Below are 19,735 nucleotides of genomic sequence, written 5' to 3'. Positions count from 1 at the left end.
CACCTATTGTTTAGTTCCATTCACTTACACCTCCATGCTTTACACCTAGGCTACAGCCTAGCCTGGACGTTTTGCATGGCTCTAAGGGCTCAGTTAACCCCACGGCTCTCTGCTGTCACTTCCTCTTGATACTTGACATGTACTGAGTCCATGAAGTTGTTTGCTCCAACAGCTCTGTGGCAGATGATCACGTTGGCTTCGCATATGTCCATGGCAGACATATTGAACAGCCTGATAGCTGCAGCGTTTTCAGTGCCGAGCTGGCGGCTCGTGCTCTTGAGCACATCCGTTCTTGCCCCAAGTTGTTGTTTCTTCTGTGTTCTGGCTCCTTGGCAGCCTACAAGCTATCAGTCAGTGCTACCCTCATCATCCTTTGGTAGCGACTATCCAGGAGTCCATCTGTGCCCTGGAATGGTCCAGTAGTTCAGTGATGTTTGTCTGGACCCCTGGGCGCTTAGGCATCCCAGCCAGCAAACTTGCCGACAGGCTGGTCAAACAGGCTACGTGGAAACCACTTGTAGACACGGCTTCTCTGCAACTGACCTGCGTTCAGTACTATGCTGCAAGGTTTTGTGGCTTTGGGAGATGAAATGGCATAACCTCAGCATGCACAACAAACTGCGTGCCATTGAGGAGAACTATGATTGTGTGGCAGTCCTCCATGCGGGTTGCAGGGATTTTGTGGTTCTCTCCTGGCTCCGCATTGGCCTCGCTTGGGTGACACATGGCTACCTCCTGCGCCATGATGACCCACCCCAGTGTCGGTGCGGCGCATGGCTGACAGTGGTCCATATCTTGTTGAGCTGTCCTTCTTTGGCTGCCCTGATACGGTTTCTTCAGTTACTGGACTCGTTGCCATTAATTTTAGCCGACAACGCCTCATCGGCTAATTTAGTTCTATGTTTTCTACGTGACGGTGGATCATTGTATATGTTTTCGCGCATGTCTTTGTTCCTCGAGTTCTCCACTCTAATGCTTTTAGGCCAATGTTTCAATGCGTCACCAACTGGCTGGTTTTTCCTTCTTATTGTCATGGTCAGCTAGCCATGTTCATCTGCTCTCTTGTTTTTACTCCTTCTACGTGTTTGTTGCTTCTCTCTATGGTTTTCTTTTCCTGTTTTGTCCATAGAAGTGTTGGTTGTCTGGTTCTTCCGGATCTTCCTTTCTCCCGTTATTTTGGTGTACGTCTCCTTTCTTTTCTTCTTTGGCTTGTGTAATATTTTTACCGGTAAGAAAGGACCTATTGCCCCCCCCCCCCTCCTTTAAACAAACCAGCCAACCAACCACAGTCTTCTTAAATTCTCTCCTTCTGCTCTCTTTCCTCCTCCTCCTCCTCGCCATCTGTCTAACCTCCCTCCATGAATGCACCTAGCTGCCCTATCCTCTCTCCACCTTGTCCCTGTATGCTCCCACAAACAGCACTTTACTGTTCCCCACCAATACCCCGCCCTCCCTCCCCGTATGCACCCAAGTCTCCTCTGTACCCCCTCACCACCCAGATTGCTTCTCCCATCATTTGCAGGTGCTTGCAAACTGGCCTCAGCAGCCAGAGATAGTGGTCATGTAGTGTGTGTGAGCTGCAGGTGTGTGTGTTTTCAACTCATATTCATATTAAATTTCAAGATATATTAGTTCTCTTCTAAAATAATTGAAATGCAGCTCCTTACAAAAACTTGTTTTAGTTTTAAAATTTTCTGTTTCTCAGGCTAGCAAATTTATTCAACGTTTTCATCAAGATCGTAAAACAAAGCTTAGCTTAATTTTGGATAATGAACGATGGAAACAAGCTGATGTCCCAGCAGAATTTCAAGATCTTGTTGACCAGATTGCTACATATGGACGTTTCTCACCACCTAAAAAAGATGATGGAGATGGCAGTGTCAGGAAACCAGAAGCTTTTCTTATTTATGGGGAACAGAAGTTTGCTGTCGTTGGGTAAGATAAATCTAGTTTCTAACTTAGTTTTAGCTAAGCAAATAATAAAATATTTTTTCAAGTATACAATTATTTATAAAAACATAGGACTGGTACCTACGAGGGTGGTTTGAAAAGTTCTCGAAATCACCACGAGAGGCCAGTGCTAGCTCAGTTAGTTGATCACGTATTATTCATGGGACTATTGCCTGTAAACATGTGCCATGTCAGTGCTCATGGAAGAGAGCTGTAGCAGTGATGTGGCTGTGTTGTACCCACATAGTGATTTGCGAAGATGGAAAGAATAGAGATTCAAGCAGTGAGTAATTACTTCATAAAGAAAGGTATTAAAGCAAAGGACATTCAGGCCGATTTCCAGAATACACTTGGGGACTCTGCTCCTTCGTATTCAACTGTTGCCAAGTGGGCAAAGGAATTTAAATTTGATCTGCACAGTGGTTGGCCAAGATGTGTCACTACTCCAGAAATCATTGCAGAAGTGCACAAAATGATTAGGGAGGATTGCTGATAGAAAGTGCGTGAAATTGCTCATGTTTGCCATATGTCATCTGAAAGGGTATATCCCATTTTAACTGAAGAATGAGAAATGAAAAAAATTATCTGCAAGATGGATGCTGCGAATCTTGACATTGGATCAAAAACACTTGAGAATGGACACATCGGGACAATATTTGGTCCATTTTAGGAGAATCGAACAAGATTTTTTTGCGCTGGTTTGTGACCACAGATGAAACTAGGGTGCACTGCTATACCACAGACACAAAACAACAGTCAAAGCAGTGGAAACATGCTGATTGTCTGCCACCATTGATTATCTCCCCACTGGACAAACAGTTACTGGAGAATACTATGCTAACCTCCTGGACAAATTACAACAAAAGATACATGAAAAAGGGCCTGGTTTAACAAGGAAGAAAGTCGTCTTCCATCAAAACAATGCGTGCCCTCACACGAGTCATCACCATGGCAAAATTACATGAACTAAGGTATGAATTGTTACCACACCCACCTTATTCACCTTATATGGCTTCGTCAGACTTCCATCTCTTCCCAAAATTGAAAATTTTTCTTGGTGGATGAAGATTCACATCAAACGAAGAATTACCAGCCAGAGTTGACAACTATTTTGCAGGCCTGGAGGAAACTCATTTTCGAGATGGGGTCAAGGCACTGGAACATCATTGGACCAAGTGTATTAATCTACAAGGAGACTATCTTAAAAAATAAAAGTTTTAGTGATAAAAGTACTTTTTTCTGTTCCGTTCTGAGAACTTTTCAGACCACCCTTTTAGTTACCTAGTGTTTCATACATGCTAAACAGACAAATATGGATAAACTACACTTTTTTCCGTAGTTCATAATTGCTGATGCACACTTCCATTATTGCATGCATATGGCTGTGTCAGGTCATAGAAATAATGTAGTTGTCATGGGTCTCACTAATTCAGCTAACTGCCTCAGTAGTCTAATGATATGACATTATGCACAACTGAAATGAAAGTTCTGTTTTAAATTGCTTGTGATCACTAATTTTTCTGTGCTGAGAAGGGATTTACTCAGCCCCATGAGATCAAGTGTGATGCTTCTTGCCTGATATGGCCAAATTAAATACTGCTCAAATAAGTATGTAGTGTGCCACACAAGTCACCGACATTGTCAGATTTAATGGCTTGTACTAGAAGCCGCTTCTTCCATTTCACCTGACTTTGGGGTATGTTAAAACAGTCCCTTTATAATACTCTGTTCTTTTCTTGTTTATCTGTTTGGGTTCATTCTGAGAAAGTGTCCATGGAAATCAGTTGTTTTCCTCATTGTGTCTGTGCGGTTGTGGTTTTTAAGGTTTTCATTTCTGTTGTGAATTAGTTCGTTATACCATCTGGGGCCAAGGATTTCATGAAATCTTTCTTTCTCTGATCTCCAGCCTTTCACCTGGACTTTGGTTGGTTTTGGACAGTGTTTCGGCAGCATACAGGCCTTCCAGTTTGATTACAGTGTTATAATGTGTAACACTTTTTGTTACATGTTTTTGGTGAGTTGGGAGACAAGTTCAACTTCACTTCTTCTAGATTTCATTGCCTTTTTCTCGAGGCCATTCCAACTTATATATTCTCCAGGATATCTGAATTCATTAATAATCTCAATTTTTTGTACTCCCACTTTAAATTGTTTAGGTGGGTTTCTTATGTTTTGTCATTATCTTGGGCTTTTCAAAGGAGATTTGAGACCTATTTTTTTCTGCTTGTTTTGTAGCTCAAGAGTCTGTTATTTGGCTTCATCCCAAGCTTTGGCAAGTAGAGCCATATCATCTGCAAAGGCTAGAAAATTGACTTTGTTACCTTTGTTTTTGTTACTAGTTGAATTCCACTATGGATATTGTTGTTCCTCTCTTTGACTACTTTTTCTAGGGCACAGTTAAATAGCAGTGGAAAGAGTCTAGCTCCTTGCCTTCCACCAATTTTGATCTCAAAAGGATCTGAGAGTTCTCCCATGGATTTGACTTTGGAGTTTGTGTTGGTGTAAAGGTTTTTTGATTGTTTATTTGTTAATTCATCCAAGGATCATCTCACAGTGATACAGGATTTGTCAATGTAGTATACTGCAAATCAGCAGTCAGAAACATAAAACACACAGCATACATAATGTGCTTTTCGAGAATAGGGTAGCACAGGTGGTTGGCAGTGGTCTTGATTAAGAAACATTTGTCATTTGCGTTATGCAAGAAAACCCAAATCAGGATGGCTGGACAGAAAAACTCCATTCTCTCGGATATGAAGTCAGTGTCTCAACATCTTCACTGCCTGATTCGATAAGTCCGTATTGTATAATGTTCCTTAATTTAGACATAGTTTGTTCCAGGTAACTTGCAGATTAAACATAGTTCTGTTCTTCGTTGCCCCCCACACAGAGGATATCAACTGATGTCTCCTGTGTAGTGAAGATGCTGGTGTTTTCCGTGAATCAATTCCATACTCCATTTTCAAAAACATATCACTGTCTACCTGCAAACAAGTCAACAGACAACTGTCATGCATTTTACATCTTCACATGATTACCATTTGAAAACAGTAATCATAATTATATTGAAATGTGACAAGTTGTAGTTTTCCACCTACATTACTGACTGCTACTCTGAGTCCTCTAAGTACTTTTTAATTGTGTAATTTGCATTACTTTTGAAGAATGTTTTAGCTGCTTTTTAAAACAGATATATTTTAGTAATCTTTTCACTCCTATTGGCAATGTACTGTACTGTCTTATCGCATGATATAAATTGCAGTTTTGAGCTTTTTTTCACATTTTTCCTGGGTAAATGTAACTGGCTCTTGTTCCATGATTTTGTATAGAATTATTTAGTAACATTTTAGCTGATGCACCAATCGATAGAGATACTCACTTGGTGCAGTAAGGCTGCCCAATTTTATTAAAATAGCTCTTTATAATTAGCCTGACTACCTCATTCAGTTATAATTCGTAATGTCTTTGCAGTTTAAAAGCCGTGTCCTTGTTTTGTGCCTTTGATCCATAGGAAAGAATACTGTAGCCAAGAATTGAGTGTATATAGACATTTTGTATCACCGCCAGACATTGGCTGTTACAAAATGATGCGAATACTCTAAAGAGCATAAAAAGATGACTACATTATTTTTCCCAGTGTCTTGGCATGTTCATTCCATGATAGCTGGCAGCCAAAGTTCTGATCAAAAAAAAAATTGGTGTTAAACACAATTTGTAGCTTCAGCATCTATGTTTAGAGTAACAGAGTTGCTTCCCCTCTTTATGCTGAAGTACATGCTGTTCATTTTCTTTATGTTCAGTAGTAATTTGTTATATACTGTCCAGTTATAAACATTATCGAGGGTTTCACTTGTTTTTTCTGATAGGAGCTCTGATGTTTGATCAGTAACTATGACGATGCTGTCATCTGCAAAGAGAACTTTTTCTCCATGCCTTAAACTGTTTGGAAAGTCATTTATATAAAATAAAAACAGATCTGGATCAAACAAGCTACCCTGAGAAACACCTCTGTTTGTATGTTTCTTGTCCGACAATTGTGTAAAAATTTATCAGCCGACATGTGGACAATCTCCACATTTTGCACCCTGTCTTCCAAGTAAGACTCAAGCCACTCTTGCAATTCCTCCTACACCTAGTGCTTCTAGTTTGCTCAATTGTATTTTGTGGTCATCAGTGTCAAAAGCCTTGGAGAAGGCAAAGAAAATTCCTGTAACACAGTTCTCTGTCTTAAGGCGTTGAAGTGCCACTTTTATGGACTGTGCAGTGGTCAGTATTGTTCTTCTCCCACTTCTGAAACCAAACTGCACTTGTGATAAAGTGGTTCTATTTACTTGTGTAACTTATCAATCTCTTGTTCATAATTACTTCAATTATTTTTGAGAATGAAGACAGCAGTGAAACTGGCCTGTAGTTTCCAATGTGTTCTGCATTACCATTAGTTAGGGAACCACTTGTGCTTGCTGTAGGTACTTTGGGAAAACACCAGAACTAAAGGACTCACATATTATGTTTAATGGAGCATGTGTGCTGTCTATGCATGCCTCCAGAACAGAGGCAGGAACCTCATTTGTGCCTTTTTTGACTTCTTATTCTTTAATTGCTGTATTGTCTTTCTAGATTCAAGCTCCGTTGTGGGGAAGCATCATCATTGTGCTTGCTGTGTAAGTCATTGTGGGTGCTATATGCGTTTAGGAAAATGTTTCTGCAATTTGCCCACAGAACCATAGAAATGATCATTTACAAAATTTGATTCTTGTTGAGAACTTTATATTATTCTATTTCTGTCTTTGTTTATATGTTGGTATACTTGTCTGCGTTTTCCAATTTGTTTTATGATGTCCCATACCACTTTTCCTTTTTTTCACATTATATATTATTCTGTCCGTGAATGATTTTTTTGCAGCAAGCAGTACCCTCTTGTATGTGTTTCTTAAAACTTTGAATGTACTCTAGAAACTGTGGATTAGTGCAACACTTTTACAAAGAACTGAGAAATTTAATTGCCTATGAGGATTTTCTCGTACAGTTATCCATGTATTTTCATTAGCTGCTTCTGCAGAAATGGCTCCTTTTGGAAATGTCTGCTCAGAAATTAAATTAAACAACGTGCAGAATTTACATAACTGAATAACTAGATTGCTTTCCATATATACTTCATCACAGATTTCATTTCCCAATGTCCTTTAAAAATATGTATCTTATGACCTTAAAAAATCTTATTTAGGTCTTCAGTTTTGCATGGTTCATTGAGCCTGTGCTTAGTTTTACTATCTGATAGCAATATACGAAAAGCCGAGATCTCTTATAAATACTTTACGACATTTCCTGTCTGTATCTGTAAGTACACGGTCTAAAATTGCAGATGAACTTTTTTGGAACCCTCATAATAGTGTTCACCATTTAAGCACCATTTCAGCCAGGCCAAAAGTGCTCAAAATGTTTAGGAAGTTATTACTAATTTCACCCTCGACACCTTGTGGGGCGGCGGGTGGATTAATTGTTAATGTTCCTATTATTTATTTAATGCTGTTGTTTGCCGTTCTCAACACTGGCTCTCTAACTAAAATATTGGCAACCAGAAGTGATTAGCAAAACATGAGGCCTGTAAATAGAATTCCTAGTGCCCACTTCATCTGAGAAATACATTTATAGCTACAGCTTATAGCTCTGAGGAATTAGGAGATTGTCTGGGATTCATAATCAAAAACCATTCTCTCTAAAATGTCCACTACATTCTGAAAGTCACAGATCAAAAAAGAATCCACACAATCCAACTACCAGAGCAGTTCAGACTCTAATGCGCTGATGCAACTATAACTGTTCAAATTAAATGTTTAAGTGAATGCTCGCCATAATTTGATGATAATGTTCATCAAACGCCACGCTAAATAATGGTAGAATGTCTGTCCTGCGGCGGCACATGAAAATACGACATACGCATACTGAAGATAGATCATTAAAGTCATCCCAGAATTAACACTTCACTCAAAAACGATTTCATGGTTACGCATATCCCTAGTAACTTATTACGGCATCCGAGGCTGTTTATAGCAATGATACCGACGCGACGCGACTCCCGGCACAGGTGGTGCGCTAATCTGCGTCTGGAGAGAACTGGGGCCTTCCTTTTTTCTCACGCAGAGTTCTTACATATAAAGCCGCGGTGCAGACAGCTAAGGGAACGCCTGATCAAATCTACTCTCCCGACTAGCCACTGGGCTAGTAATGCACCACTTTAAGTTATTAAATAAATCATTGCTTCCTTTGCTGATGGCCAATGAAGCTTTCAATTTAATTGTGCAATCAGCACACAATTAAGTAATCATAATAAAAGTCTGACGTGGCTAAGTCAAATATTTTGGCCGAGAGAATTAATTTAATTACACTACATGCAGTAGACGAGCTCTGAACTTGCTCTTTGGAGATACACTATAGCTATAGTTTTATAGTTATTCTGTTGAAACTTCTCACATTTTTATGATTATAGCGGATCTCCCTTCTTCTTAAATCTAAACATCCTAGCTTTATTTATTCGCCTACTTAATCTATTTTGCTTCCTTAATTTCCAAGACAAAAGCCAGAAAATCATGAATTTCAACTAAAATTTTAATTTGTGAGATCCAGAATACTGTTTCTACTAAATTATTATACAAAATGAATCTAAATATAAATTTTTAAGTTGCTAGCTCTTTTCTGTTGCGCCAATGATTTTTACAGAAAAACGTCCAAATTTCGAAAATGGTTAAAGTTATTGAACTGATATTCAATACACATTGATTTAGTATTACTCCTGACATGCTAGAAACGTTTCAGGTTATTTATTTGATTTTTTAAGTATTGTGCAACATTTATGAAGTCGGAGCTAGTTACAGCAGACTGGCTGTCGCACAATGGAAAGACTGATGTGAATTTTATAAGGCTTGAGTAGGCTGCTTCCCTACAACCTGTGTCAATTTTTAGGTCTCTGCATATTGTTATGTTAGTGTTCGGGACTGAGATGCTTTCCATAGGACTTCACTTAATTTGTTGACAAAAGTGTCCACATTATCACTAGGTGAGTGGTTAACACACATAGTGATTAACTTCTTTATGCATCTAGCTTTGTTACTTCAGTGGACACCAATTCAACATCTTTATCTATGCTAATTGTGGCCAGATCTGATCCAACTTTAAAAGGTGTGCCACTCCTGTTATTTATTACACCATCCTGCACCCTGAAAGGTAGATTAATGGTAGCAGCTTGCATGTTCATCTGATGATAATACTATTTGCTGCAATTAATGATCTCTACACCAGTGCACTATAGTGGGTGGTACTGCGCTGCTCAAAGACTGTAATTTCATGGTGGTGTTGTATCAGAACTTCTTTGAATGTAGTTTTGTAACCAAGTTATGGCTGTAATTGTGAAGTCAACTTATCCATACCCAGTGGTGGACCGTTCTTGGACCGGACTGGCCTTATCTGCTGGTAGTTCCATGGTATGGTGCTGCTGTCAGTTGTTGAAGATGGTGTTTGTGATTCACGTATCGATGACATATGAGCAGCAAAGTGTGATTCATTTTCTATGGAGCAAGGGACAAATGCACTAGGAAAAAGCAGCCCAAGCACAGGGAAAAGTGACTTGCTGTGAAATGTATCGGGTGGTGTTAGAGTTGTGAGTTCGCAAAAGGCTGTGAAGACTTAAATGACAACGAATGTTCGGGGAGACCGCATTCATCACTGACAGATAGCACCATTCTCGCACTGATGCAGTTGTGAAATCAGATTGGTGCTTGTGTACTTAAAGGGCATTCCCTGGGAGCGTGGAATTTGATAATGGAGTGTTTTGACATTGTTCACAGGTCCTTAGGGTACCGGAAGTTTACATGCCGGTGGATGCCTAAGCAGTTGCATGACATGATCAAAGGCAAGCATGATTGCTTCACCGAATCATCTACAGTGGTATGCTCAGGAGCATGACGGTTTCCTGAACCACATCGTTACTGATAATGAAATGTGGATACTGCATTTAATGCCAAAATTTCAGCATCTGGGCCTGCTTGTGACGACGACAAAAAATCCGTGCAGTGTCACTTATTTGGAAAGCAACATTGTCATTTGGGATCACCAAGGTCCACTTCTATTGAATTTCATACTGATACGTGCACCCATCAGTGCCAACTATTATTGTTTCAGACTGTCATATCTGTGGGCTTCTGTCAAGAAGATGCACCAAGAGATTCTTGATTTGGAGAATGTGGTTATACTCCATGATGATGTGAGGCCATATGTTGAAATCAAAACCACCAACAAGTTCTCTTCATTTCACTGAGGGAGTCTGGACCATCCACTATCTAGTATTGCCCCGTTTTGGAAATATTGTGCATCTGGGGCTGATGCACAAAGCAGTCTGAGTTGAATTTGGTAGTCTCCACGTGACCCGTGTTTACATTAAGTGATTTTGCTATTTTCTTGTCATTTAGTGCTGTCACATCATGTGAAAACAAAACAAATTTCTGTGGCCAGGAGCTATCAAGTGAATTAAAAAACTTTCACATAATTACAGAAGGCTAAAATATGTTAATAGTTTCAGATTTTAATTTATTTCCGTCTTTCTGACAGTCAAGCATTAATCGTCTTGCAGAACAGTGAAGTTATTTTTGTCAATTTGCTAAAAAAGTTTGGCTTCTATTAATCTTTTCCACTGAGGGAGTCAATTTATTTGAAATGAAGTGTTTAATACCACATTGTTGGCTAGTCTCAAATGTTCGCTGCATTTCAAGGGCACGTTTTCATCTTCTAACACGTATGGCATTATGCCATAATAAAGAACCAAACATGAGATGATACAGTACTGGTACTCCAAGTAACTTTAAATCCGAATCTGGACATAATGAATGTGCACTTTAAACCAAATTATGCATTATAGTATGGTTCACGAAATTCCAATCCTCTTGGAGTATTCTCTAATGTCTTCTTTCTTTTAGGACATAATGTAAGATCTTTTAATGTTTTACATGTACGAACGTAAGGGCTTCCTGCGTCATTGTAGCTGCGCAAGCACAGTTATGCATGTTATCTGGCACACTCTGGCAACTGCTGAAACTAACCTATTTGTAACATTTTGCTGGAAAATATTGTGAACGGTTGTTCGAAAAGTGTTGCTCTCAAAGTATATTTCCTTTTACACAAGATGAACTATGTGCGGAAATGGACGGTGAATTTTTAAATCACAGTGTGTTTACTCTCATTTAAAAGACAACTCTTCGAGGATGACCATTAAGAATAATTTAGAGCCCAGAAGGTGACATTAACTTCCTATTTCGTTGTTAAAAATTTTACTGGCACATTCGTGTGATGTATCTTAAAGAGTAACACGCGCCAAAAAGATCAGCATTAGATGTGAAAGCTTCGCTACACTTGCAGCTTATTAATCTTAGAGACCAATATTATATGTGAAAGCTTTTCTTGTCAAAAGATTAGGTTTGTTGTTTTGTTGTCTAGGTTTAATTCTTTTAGAATAATCAGTTTTCGAAGATAAATCTACTCACCAAGCAGTGGCAGGACAACACACATATAAAGACATTAAAGTTCTTCCTTCTGGAAGAAGGGTTAGGAAGAGGGGTGGAGGAAAAGGACTGATGACATTTAGGGAAAGTGATAGGGTTTGGAAATATCGCCCAGAACATGAATGCTTTTAATTCTAATTCTCCAATGCTCTCTAGTTGTTTCAGTACAGATATGAGGGATTCCTTGTCTGTCAAGTCATATTGTTCATGAAAGTCAATGAAAGAAATAACATTATCTTAAATGTTGTGTCTAGGAATGACATCCTTCTGTAGTTGTTTGTATCTGTTTTGAACCCTTCCTTTTGGAATGAGTGGTTGAGGGCTGTCTTCCACTCGCCTGAGATTCTTTGATTTATCCAGATTTCTTAAAAGCTGTGTTGAAGAGAGTCTGTTTTATTTTTGTTGACGTTTTCCATACTGAAGTATTCTGCCAATATTTTGCAGTTATCCCTGCTGTTGTGGACAGTATTTCTGTTTTTGTCGTAGAGATGTAGGGTTTGTGGGGCCTTATTTGGTAATTTTGGGTTTAAAGTCTTATGAAGTTCTTTGTGTTGTTTTAGATATAGTCTTCATTGATCTGAAAGAGAATCTGTTCTTCTTGTGTGTGTGTGTGTGTGTGTGTGTGTGTGTGTGTGTGTGTGTGTGTGTGTGTGTGTGTGTGTTTTTTCTTTTTTTTGGGGGGGGGGGGGGGGGCTTTGGTTATTAGCTTTCTTTTATTTGATTCCAGTTTCTTTCGCATGTCTTCAGTTGCAAAGGGAACGTCTTTGAAGTTTGCTTTTCCTGGGTCGTATTTTCTGCTTTTTGGGCCACTAGTTTGTTTTTTCCTTTTGGGGATGATTTTTAGTTTTATTTTAGAAAGGTAGTGATCGAAAAATAGGTTGACTCCTCTGAGGACTTCAACATTATGTATTTTTTTATGGAGGTTCAGTTTCACCTCAGTTTGGTGAGACCCATGGTTTTTTAAGGCTGTGCAGTTCAGGATTGTGTTGTGAGCTTGGAATAGTTTTGTCAGTCTGATGCCACTTTGGTTAGTTCTGTTATGTGCTGTGTAGTTTCCAACAATTTTTTTGTATTTTTTTTCCCATATCAGGTTATTGAAGTCCCCCCATTAATAAGATGCCAAGTTTCTCTAGAACGTTTTTGCATGTTGTCTTGTAGCTGCTCCCAGAAATGTTCCACTCTTTTTGTTCTTTCTTTGCATTCGATTATTTATACTTTGCCAGCAGATTTGAAAGTGTGTGTGGAGAGTCTTTCAGATTGTGTTTTTAAATTATTTATTTGTTTTTAAGCAAATTTATACAATAGTTGATTTACCCTTTATTCAACAGTTGGTTTACTAGTCATCATACATAAATGCATGCTGCTAGACACAGCTTACCGTAGCTTCCATTCAGTGTGTTTGAAGTACATAGTGTGTGACTGTATTGTGTGATTGTAATGAGTGAGTGCTAATGAAGCTGAGGGATGTTTGCATTTTGTGGATGAGGACAGAATGGAAGAAAACAAGATGGAGGAAATGTCTCTTGGCAAATGCTCTCATCTGAAACTACCATATTTACCTAATTGTAAGCAGAGGTACATTCCCAGATCACACAATTGCTGCTGATGACAGTGCTTTTACACTGTTAATAGATTAATATATGGATTGGCTTACCTTTACAGAGGTTTTATACAAATTTGTTTTGCACCATCCCAAAGAATAGGGTCTAGCAAACAGTTCTTGCATTCAAATAGGCTCAAGATATCCCGATATGCCGAAGCACTCGATACAGTATCGATCTCGCTTGACTAATCACATGACATTTGACTCGTGGTGCTAGCACAAGGGATGTACACAAGAAATTATGTACTAGCAAGTAAAACAGTCAAGTGCTCTGCTTAAAAATTGACAGTTGTGTGAAACACCAGAGGAAATGACATTAAATTCTATCAACTTACAAACTTTTGTTGTATTTTAACAGGTTCATAATAAAAGTTCTCGTATCTATCGATACTGTATGCATACAATCATGCTGCTTTTTAAGTAAAGGTAACATTGAAAGGTGAAAATCTTCTCCTTCAAAAACCATCACTTGTTTCTGAACCAAAGTTAATATTTTATTTGTTAATGAGAAACTGTAATAATTTGCATTTGGATTGCCATTCATGTATTAGAATACCATGGAAAAACATTACCAATTTTTAATCAGCTTTGGAGCAAGGTGATGACATTCAGATGAAATGTAAAAGAAAATTAATCCAGAGTTAAATGTCTAAAAAACAAAATAAATCACATTAAACCAACTGCAATTGTTATCGCAAGAATAAATTACAGCGGAAGACCTATTCTGGAGATAGCATCAACAGATGTAGTTACATCACAGGTTCGAGAATTGTACTGAATGGTGATTGCAATCTTTTATTCATGTATTAGTTGCTTTGTTACGTATGTCCTGCACTCGGGGAGAAATTGTCATGCACTTTTCACTGGTGCTCAAGAACAGCAGTACGGAATGTTGGATGGAGCACAATGCAACAAGTGCAGCTGTGAGGGAGCCGAAATGACATCGTGCTGTCAACTGTGGGAATGAATACTGTGTACCTTGGCTTTTTACAAACATCTAAGTGTTTAAACTGCAGTGTGCCTAAATCCATTTGCATTCAGTATCAAATTGACTTTAAAACTGAACAAATACTCAGCAATAGCATACATTTCTGCACGATATGCTAAAAGTCTAGATTTGGGTATGTGGCGTACTTAATGTTTTTTTGTGGAGCAACGTTGTAGACACTCACCATGAGGCGTGGCGGGAACAATCGGGGCTGTATCAGCTTCTGATTCTACACAGCAAATGAGAGAGTGGCTGGCAGATGATATGTTTGGAAACAAGTCAGTATAAAAGTGAAATCTGCTATGTTTTCAGGGGCAACTGGGTGGGGATCATCTAATATTAAGGGTCATCTTATAATTAGGTAAATAAGGTAACTACCCTGTATCTGTCTAGCTGAGGACAACATATTTATTGCAGCACGTCTCAGGGAAGTGGGATTATTATTATTATTATTATTATTATTATTATTACTATTACTATTATTGAGGTGAGATTTTTAATGTCTGTATTAGAATATTCTGAAAGTAATCTGTCCCTCAGCTTCTGAATGTTATTGCTGACTGTTCAATTATTGACCCTTTCCACCTCAAATGGTAAATTACTCTGAATCCTACTTTGAGTAACATTGTGGCATTAAATGTTGATATTTAATTTAATCTGTTGTAAACCTGAGATCGAAAATTTAATGATGGAAAGTTTCTTTTTTTTTTGTTACCAATAATGTACTGGGTTTGTTATGGCACTTTTTAATGCAAAGCAATTATATTGTTGATCTACAGGACAGCATTGCTGCTAATAAAGATGGTGGCAGAGTACTGTGAGTGTGCAGAGGAACTGCCTGTAACAGTAGCTCTCATGTGTCGCAATCTTGCTGAGCTACTGAAGCTGTTTAACTCTCGGTGTTGCCAACTGGTACTCGGTGCTGGTGCGCTGCACTCAGCGGGCCTGAAGACAATCACTAGCACCAACTTGGCTTTGGCGTCTCGTGCTCTCCAACTGCTGCTTGCACTCCTGCCTGCTGTGCGTGTACACTTTGATGGTGCGTAACAGTTGCTTCTCTCTGTTGTTGCTGACTAGCATTTTCCTTCTGGAAAATTCAATTTGTCAGTTACCTATAAAACATTGATTGAAGATCAGAAAGAATGTCAATGTCAGATTACCAAATGTATTTGTGTCTTCACAGTGAGTATTAATGCTGTACTTTAAAAAAGGATGTGAGCACCACCTCCCAACATATACTATGGACGTTCCACAAATACACACAATAGACTACAGTATTTAAATATATACCCATAAAATAAACCTATGTACAGTCTACAAATGGTAAGAAAAATGTCAAAAAGTTGAAAATAATTTTTCGGAAGAATCAGTTAACCTTTAACAGCATTACATATAACACGGAAAATTTATGGTCATGATAAACAAACAATTAGGAAGAGTGTGTTACACTTCTTATATGTGTGCATTGTGCCATAAGGAACCAATGCAACTTGAGACGTTTATCCTCATTCACTACTGCCAGATTAACTTAGAAACAAGGTAAAACACACAATTGAAGTGGCAAGCGTGTCGAAGTATGAGAATACGAGGAAAAATGTCAAAGCACATTGCTCATAGCATACAGAAACAGCAATAACAACATATTATTCAACTGTACTGCATCATAGCAAAGACACAAGCATTAAAACAGGAATATTTAGATGATTTTTAAAAAGTGCAAAAAACATTGTTCATGAAAATGCAAATGCCACATCCTAATACATTTCAATAAAAATACATTTCACCAACCTGGAAAAGACCTGTATTGGATAACCCCTGGGTCCGGTGGTTAGAATAGGCCCGAGGTATTCCTGCTGTCATAAGAGGCAACTATGCAGTGTCAATTTTTGTGCTGACAATGCCCACAGACTTCTTTGCACATCACATCTAGCATGGTAGCCAGTCCGTTGTGGTGGGGCTGCCATGTTGTAGCCCCCTGGCAACACAGGGATCGCTCTGCTGATGGCTGTGCCTTTAACTCCCTGCGTATGCCAAGGAGTAGATGCCCGTCACCCTGGGGCATCAGAACTCCCGGCAATGGCCATCCTGTCAGGTGGCCTTTGCTGCGGCTGGCCTTTGCCGTGGCTGGGTGGCGCCTGTGGGGAGGGCTCCTGGTCGGAGTGGATGGCATCAGGGTGGCTGACACGCCATGAAGTGTAGTACGTCATCTCTTGCTGGTGGTCTCCTGCCAGCAGTCTCTAAGTGGGCAAAGTCTGACTTCAATGCTAATAAATATGACTCCAAGTTGTTCCCCTCCCTGGCCACACCATGGGAGGAACGCGAGGCTAAGGATGGCAGTGAAGCTTATTTGCCCCGGTACCTTGTATGTGCGAGAGTTGATGGGGAATCTTTCATATCCACGAAGCCTTAGTTTTTTGTGGAGTATCTGGAGGACAAGTTTGGGGAGGTGGAGGGCTTGTGCAAAATGTGCTCTTGGTCAGTTTTGATGAAAACAGCACCCTCTGCCCAATTATGGGCATTAATCACTTGTGACAAGTTGAGGGTTGTTTCCGTTACCGTCATGTCTCATGAGAACTTAAATATGGTCCAGGGTATTATATACTGCAGGGACCTTCTTTTGCAGTCTGAAGACAAGCTGCGCGCCAATGTAGAGTGGTGAGGTGTTTGTTTCATTTGGCGCATCCATCGGGGTCTGAGGGATAATCAGATTGCCAATAACGAGGTTGCCACGGGTGCCTTCATCTTTGCCTTTAAGGGTGACACATTGTCCGAGAAGGTCAAGGTGATGGTCTATCGCTGTGACGTCAAGCCATTAGTCCCTCCCCCGATGCAGTGCTTTAAGTGCTGGAAGTTCAGCCATATGACTTCCCGCTGTACTTAATGCTCCACCTGTCGAGTTTATGGACATCCATCGCATCCCAATACTCAGTGTGCATTCCAACTGTGTCAACTGTGAACATCATTCACCTTGCTCGCCTGACTGCACGAGTCTCCAGAAATAAAGGAAAATCATGGAGTACAAGAACCTGGACTGACTGAGCTACACTGAGGCTAGGAGGAAATTTGAGCGCCTACATCCTGTGGCTATGACCATTCCTTACGCCACCTCTACGAGAACAGTTCTTGCCCTATCAATTCCTTGAATTCCTGTTGCCTCTTAGAACCGGGATATTACACCTGCCCCTTTACTTGGGAGAGGCACTTCCCTCTCTGTTGCTCCTGCACCACCTACTTCAGGAGCAATGCCCTCCCAACCATTGGGGATTTTAGTCCCCACTTCCAAGCCAGAGAAGCGTAAGGCTTCTTCGGTTCATCTCGTTAGGAAGGGGTCCCTTGGGTCACTCCATTTCCAGGTTTCTGCTAGTGGGAAAGATGACACCCGCCAGTGACTGAAGAGTCCAAAAGCAGCTGGTTGTAGGGCTTCACGCTCATGCTCAGTCCCAGAGACTGATTCTGTGAAGTTCTCCCAGCCAGGGAAACCCAAGCAACAGCACGAGAAATAAAAAAAGGAGACACCCAAGAACAAGAAACTTGCAGTGGCACCCACGCCACTGCTACCTACAAACTCTGTGTCTGAGGATGGGGTGGAGATTCTGGTGTCTGCTGAGGACCTGGATCTCACCGGACCCTCAGACACAATGTTTATAGACTGCTCAGCCAAAAAGTTGGTAGCAGCAGGTGACCGTGAGGTGTAAACTGCCTGATTGAATTTCCATGCCTTCCCAGTCTCACGATGTCGTTATCCTTCAGTTGAATTGGGGTGGTCTTTTCCACCGCCTAGCTGAGCTACGGCAACTGTTAAGCTTTGCACCTGCTTTCTGCATTGCCCGCCAGGAAACCTGATCGCTAGCAATGCAGACTCCTTCCCTCCATGGCTATAAGGGATACTACAGGAACCGTAGTGACTATAATAGTGTTTATGTCCTAAACTCAGTTGGTAGTGCAACTGTGCCCCTTCAAACCCCTCTTGAAGCTGTGGCTGTATGAATATGGACGATGCAGGAAATAACTGTCTGCAATGTATATCATCCTCCAGAATTTATCCCTGAATGTATTAGCTGCACTGATTGATAAACTCCCTAAACCTTTTGTACTTTTGAGAGATTTTTAACACCCATAACCCCTTGTGGATGACACCGTACTTACTGGCTGAGGCCAGGATTTCGAAACTTCACTGTCTCAGTTTGACCTCTGCCTCTTACAGCTTGGGGCCGCCACACATTTCATTGTGGCTCAGGGTAGTTACTTGAACATTGATTTATCAATTTTCAGCCCAGGACTTCTCCCATCTTTCTGTCACTGCCCCTGTGTCAGACACGGACACCTGCCCAGATGGGCTTTAAACAAGGCGGGCTGGGAAACTTTCACCTCAGATGCCACCGTTGACTCTCCCCCACATGGTAACATTGATGTGTCCGTTGAGCAGGTGACTATCACAATCGTTTCTGCAGCAGAAAACACAAACCTTCGCTGTTTAGGGTGCCCGGCGAAAGACAGACCCTCGGTGCTCGCCGGAAGCACTGAGGGAATTACAGTGTGTCGGTTAACTGTACAGCGACATAACTGGAACCTTTCCCTAGAGCATCTGATAGCCTTTAAGCTGCTCCTTGCACATGTACAGCAGCTTATAGAGTGACGGAAACAGGAGTGTTGGGAGAGGTACGTGTCGACCATTGGGTGCCATACGTCACCTTCTCAAGTCTGGACGAAGATGAGACGCCATACCCCAGCAGGCGTCCCTAATATTACCATCAATGGCATGCTATGTATCGATGCAAACACGATTGCCGAGCATTTTGCCGAGTACTATGCTCGAGTCTCTGCTTCGGTGAACTACCCTCCAGCCTTTCACGCCCTCTAGTAGCAGATGGAAAGGAAATTCCTCTCGTTCAATACACGCCACAGTGAACCCTATAACGCACCATTTATGGAGTGGAAGCCCCTCAGCTCATTTGCACATTGCCCCTACACAGCTCCTGGGCCACATCAGATCCATAGTCAGATGATAAGCATCTCTCGTCTGACTACAAGCGCCATCTCCTTGTCTATTTCAATGGGATACGGTGTGATGGCATCTTTCCACCGTGTTGGCGGGAGAGCATCATCGTGCCAGTGTTCAAACCCAGTAAAAACCCACTTGATGTGGATAGTTATCGACCCATCAGCCTCACCAACATTGTTTTTAAGCTGCTGGAACGTGTAGTGTGTCAGCAGTTCGGTTGGGCCCTAGATTCATGTGGCCTGCTGGCTCCATGTCAGGGCGGCTTCCACCAGGGGCGCTCTACCACTGATAATCTTGTGTCTCTCGAGTCTGCCATCTGAACACCCTTTTCCAGATGCCAACACCTTGTTGCCATCTTTTTTTTATCTATGCAAAGCGTTATGACACCACCTGGCGACATCATATCCTTGCCACACGACATCATATCCTTGCCACATTATACGAGTGAGGTCTCCGAGTCCCACTCTTGATTTTTATCCAAAATTTCCCGTCTCTCCATATTTTCCGTGTCCACGTTGGTGCCTCCCATAGTCTCCCCCGCCCCCCACCCCCCATTTTTCCAGGAGAATGAGTCCTGCAGGGCTCTGTATTGAGTGTATCACTATTTTTATTGGCCATTAATGATCTAGAAGCAGCTGTAGGGC

At 40.7% G+C, this 19,735-nt stretch overlaps 1 protein-coding gene across 1 annotated transcript in view; it reads left to right on the top strand.

Moving 5' to 3' along the window:
- LOC126278062 (vacuolar protein sorting-associated protein 54-like) overlaps positions 1–19,735 on the top strand; it is a 135,588-nt gene that overhangs the window by 91,615 nt on the left and 24,238 nt on the right. Inside the window, exons 15-16 of the mRNA XM_049977883.1 lie at positions 1,706–1,935; positions 14,869–15,128. Of these exons, the coding sequence (XP_049833840.1) occupies positions 1,706–1,935; positions 14,869–15,128 (490 nt within the window). The remainder of the gene's footprint in view (positions 1–1,705; positions 1,936–14,868; positions 15,129–19,735) is intronic.

This window comes from Schistocerca gregaria, chromosome 6 (assembly GCF_023897955.1).
Source record: "Schistocerca gregaria isolate iqSchGreg1 chromosome 6, iqSchGreg1.2, whole genome shotgun sequence".
NCBI lineage: Eukaryota > Metazoa > Arthropoda > Insecta > Orthoptera > Acrididae > Schistocerca > Schistocerca gregaria.
The sequence above is the reverse complement of the archived record's forward strand: the minus strand, read 5'-3'. Positions and strand labels throughout refer to the sequence as shown.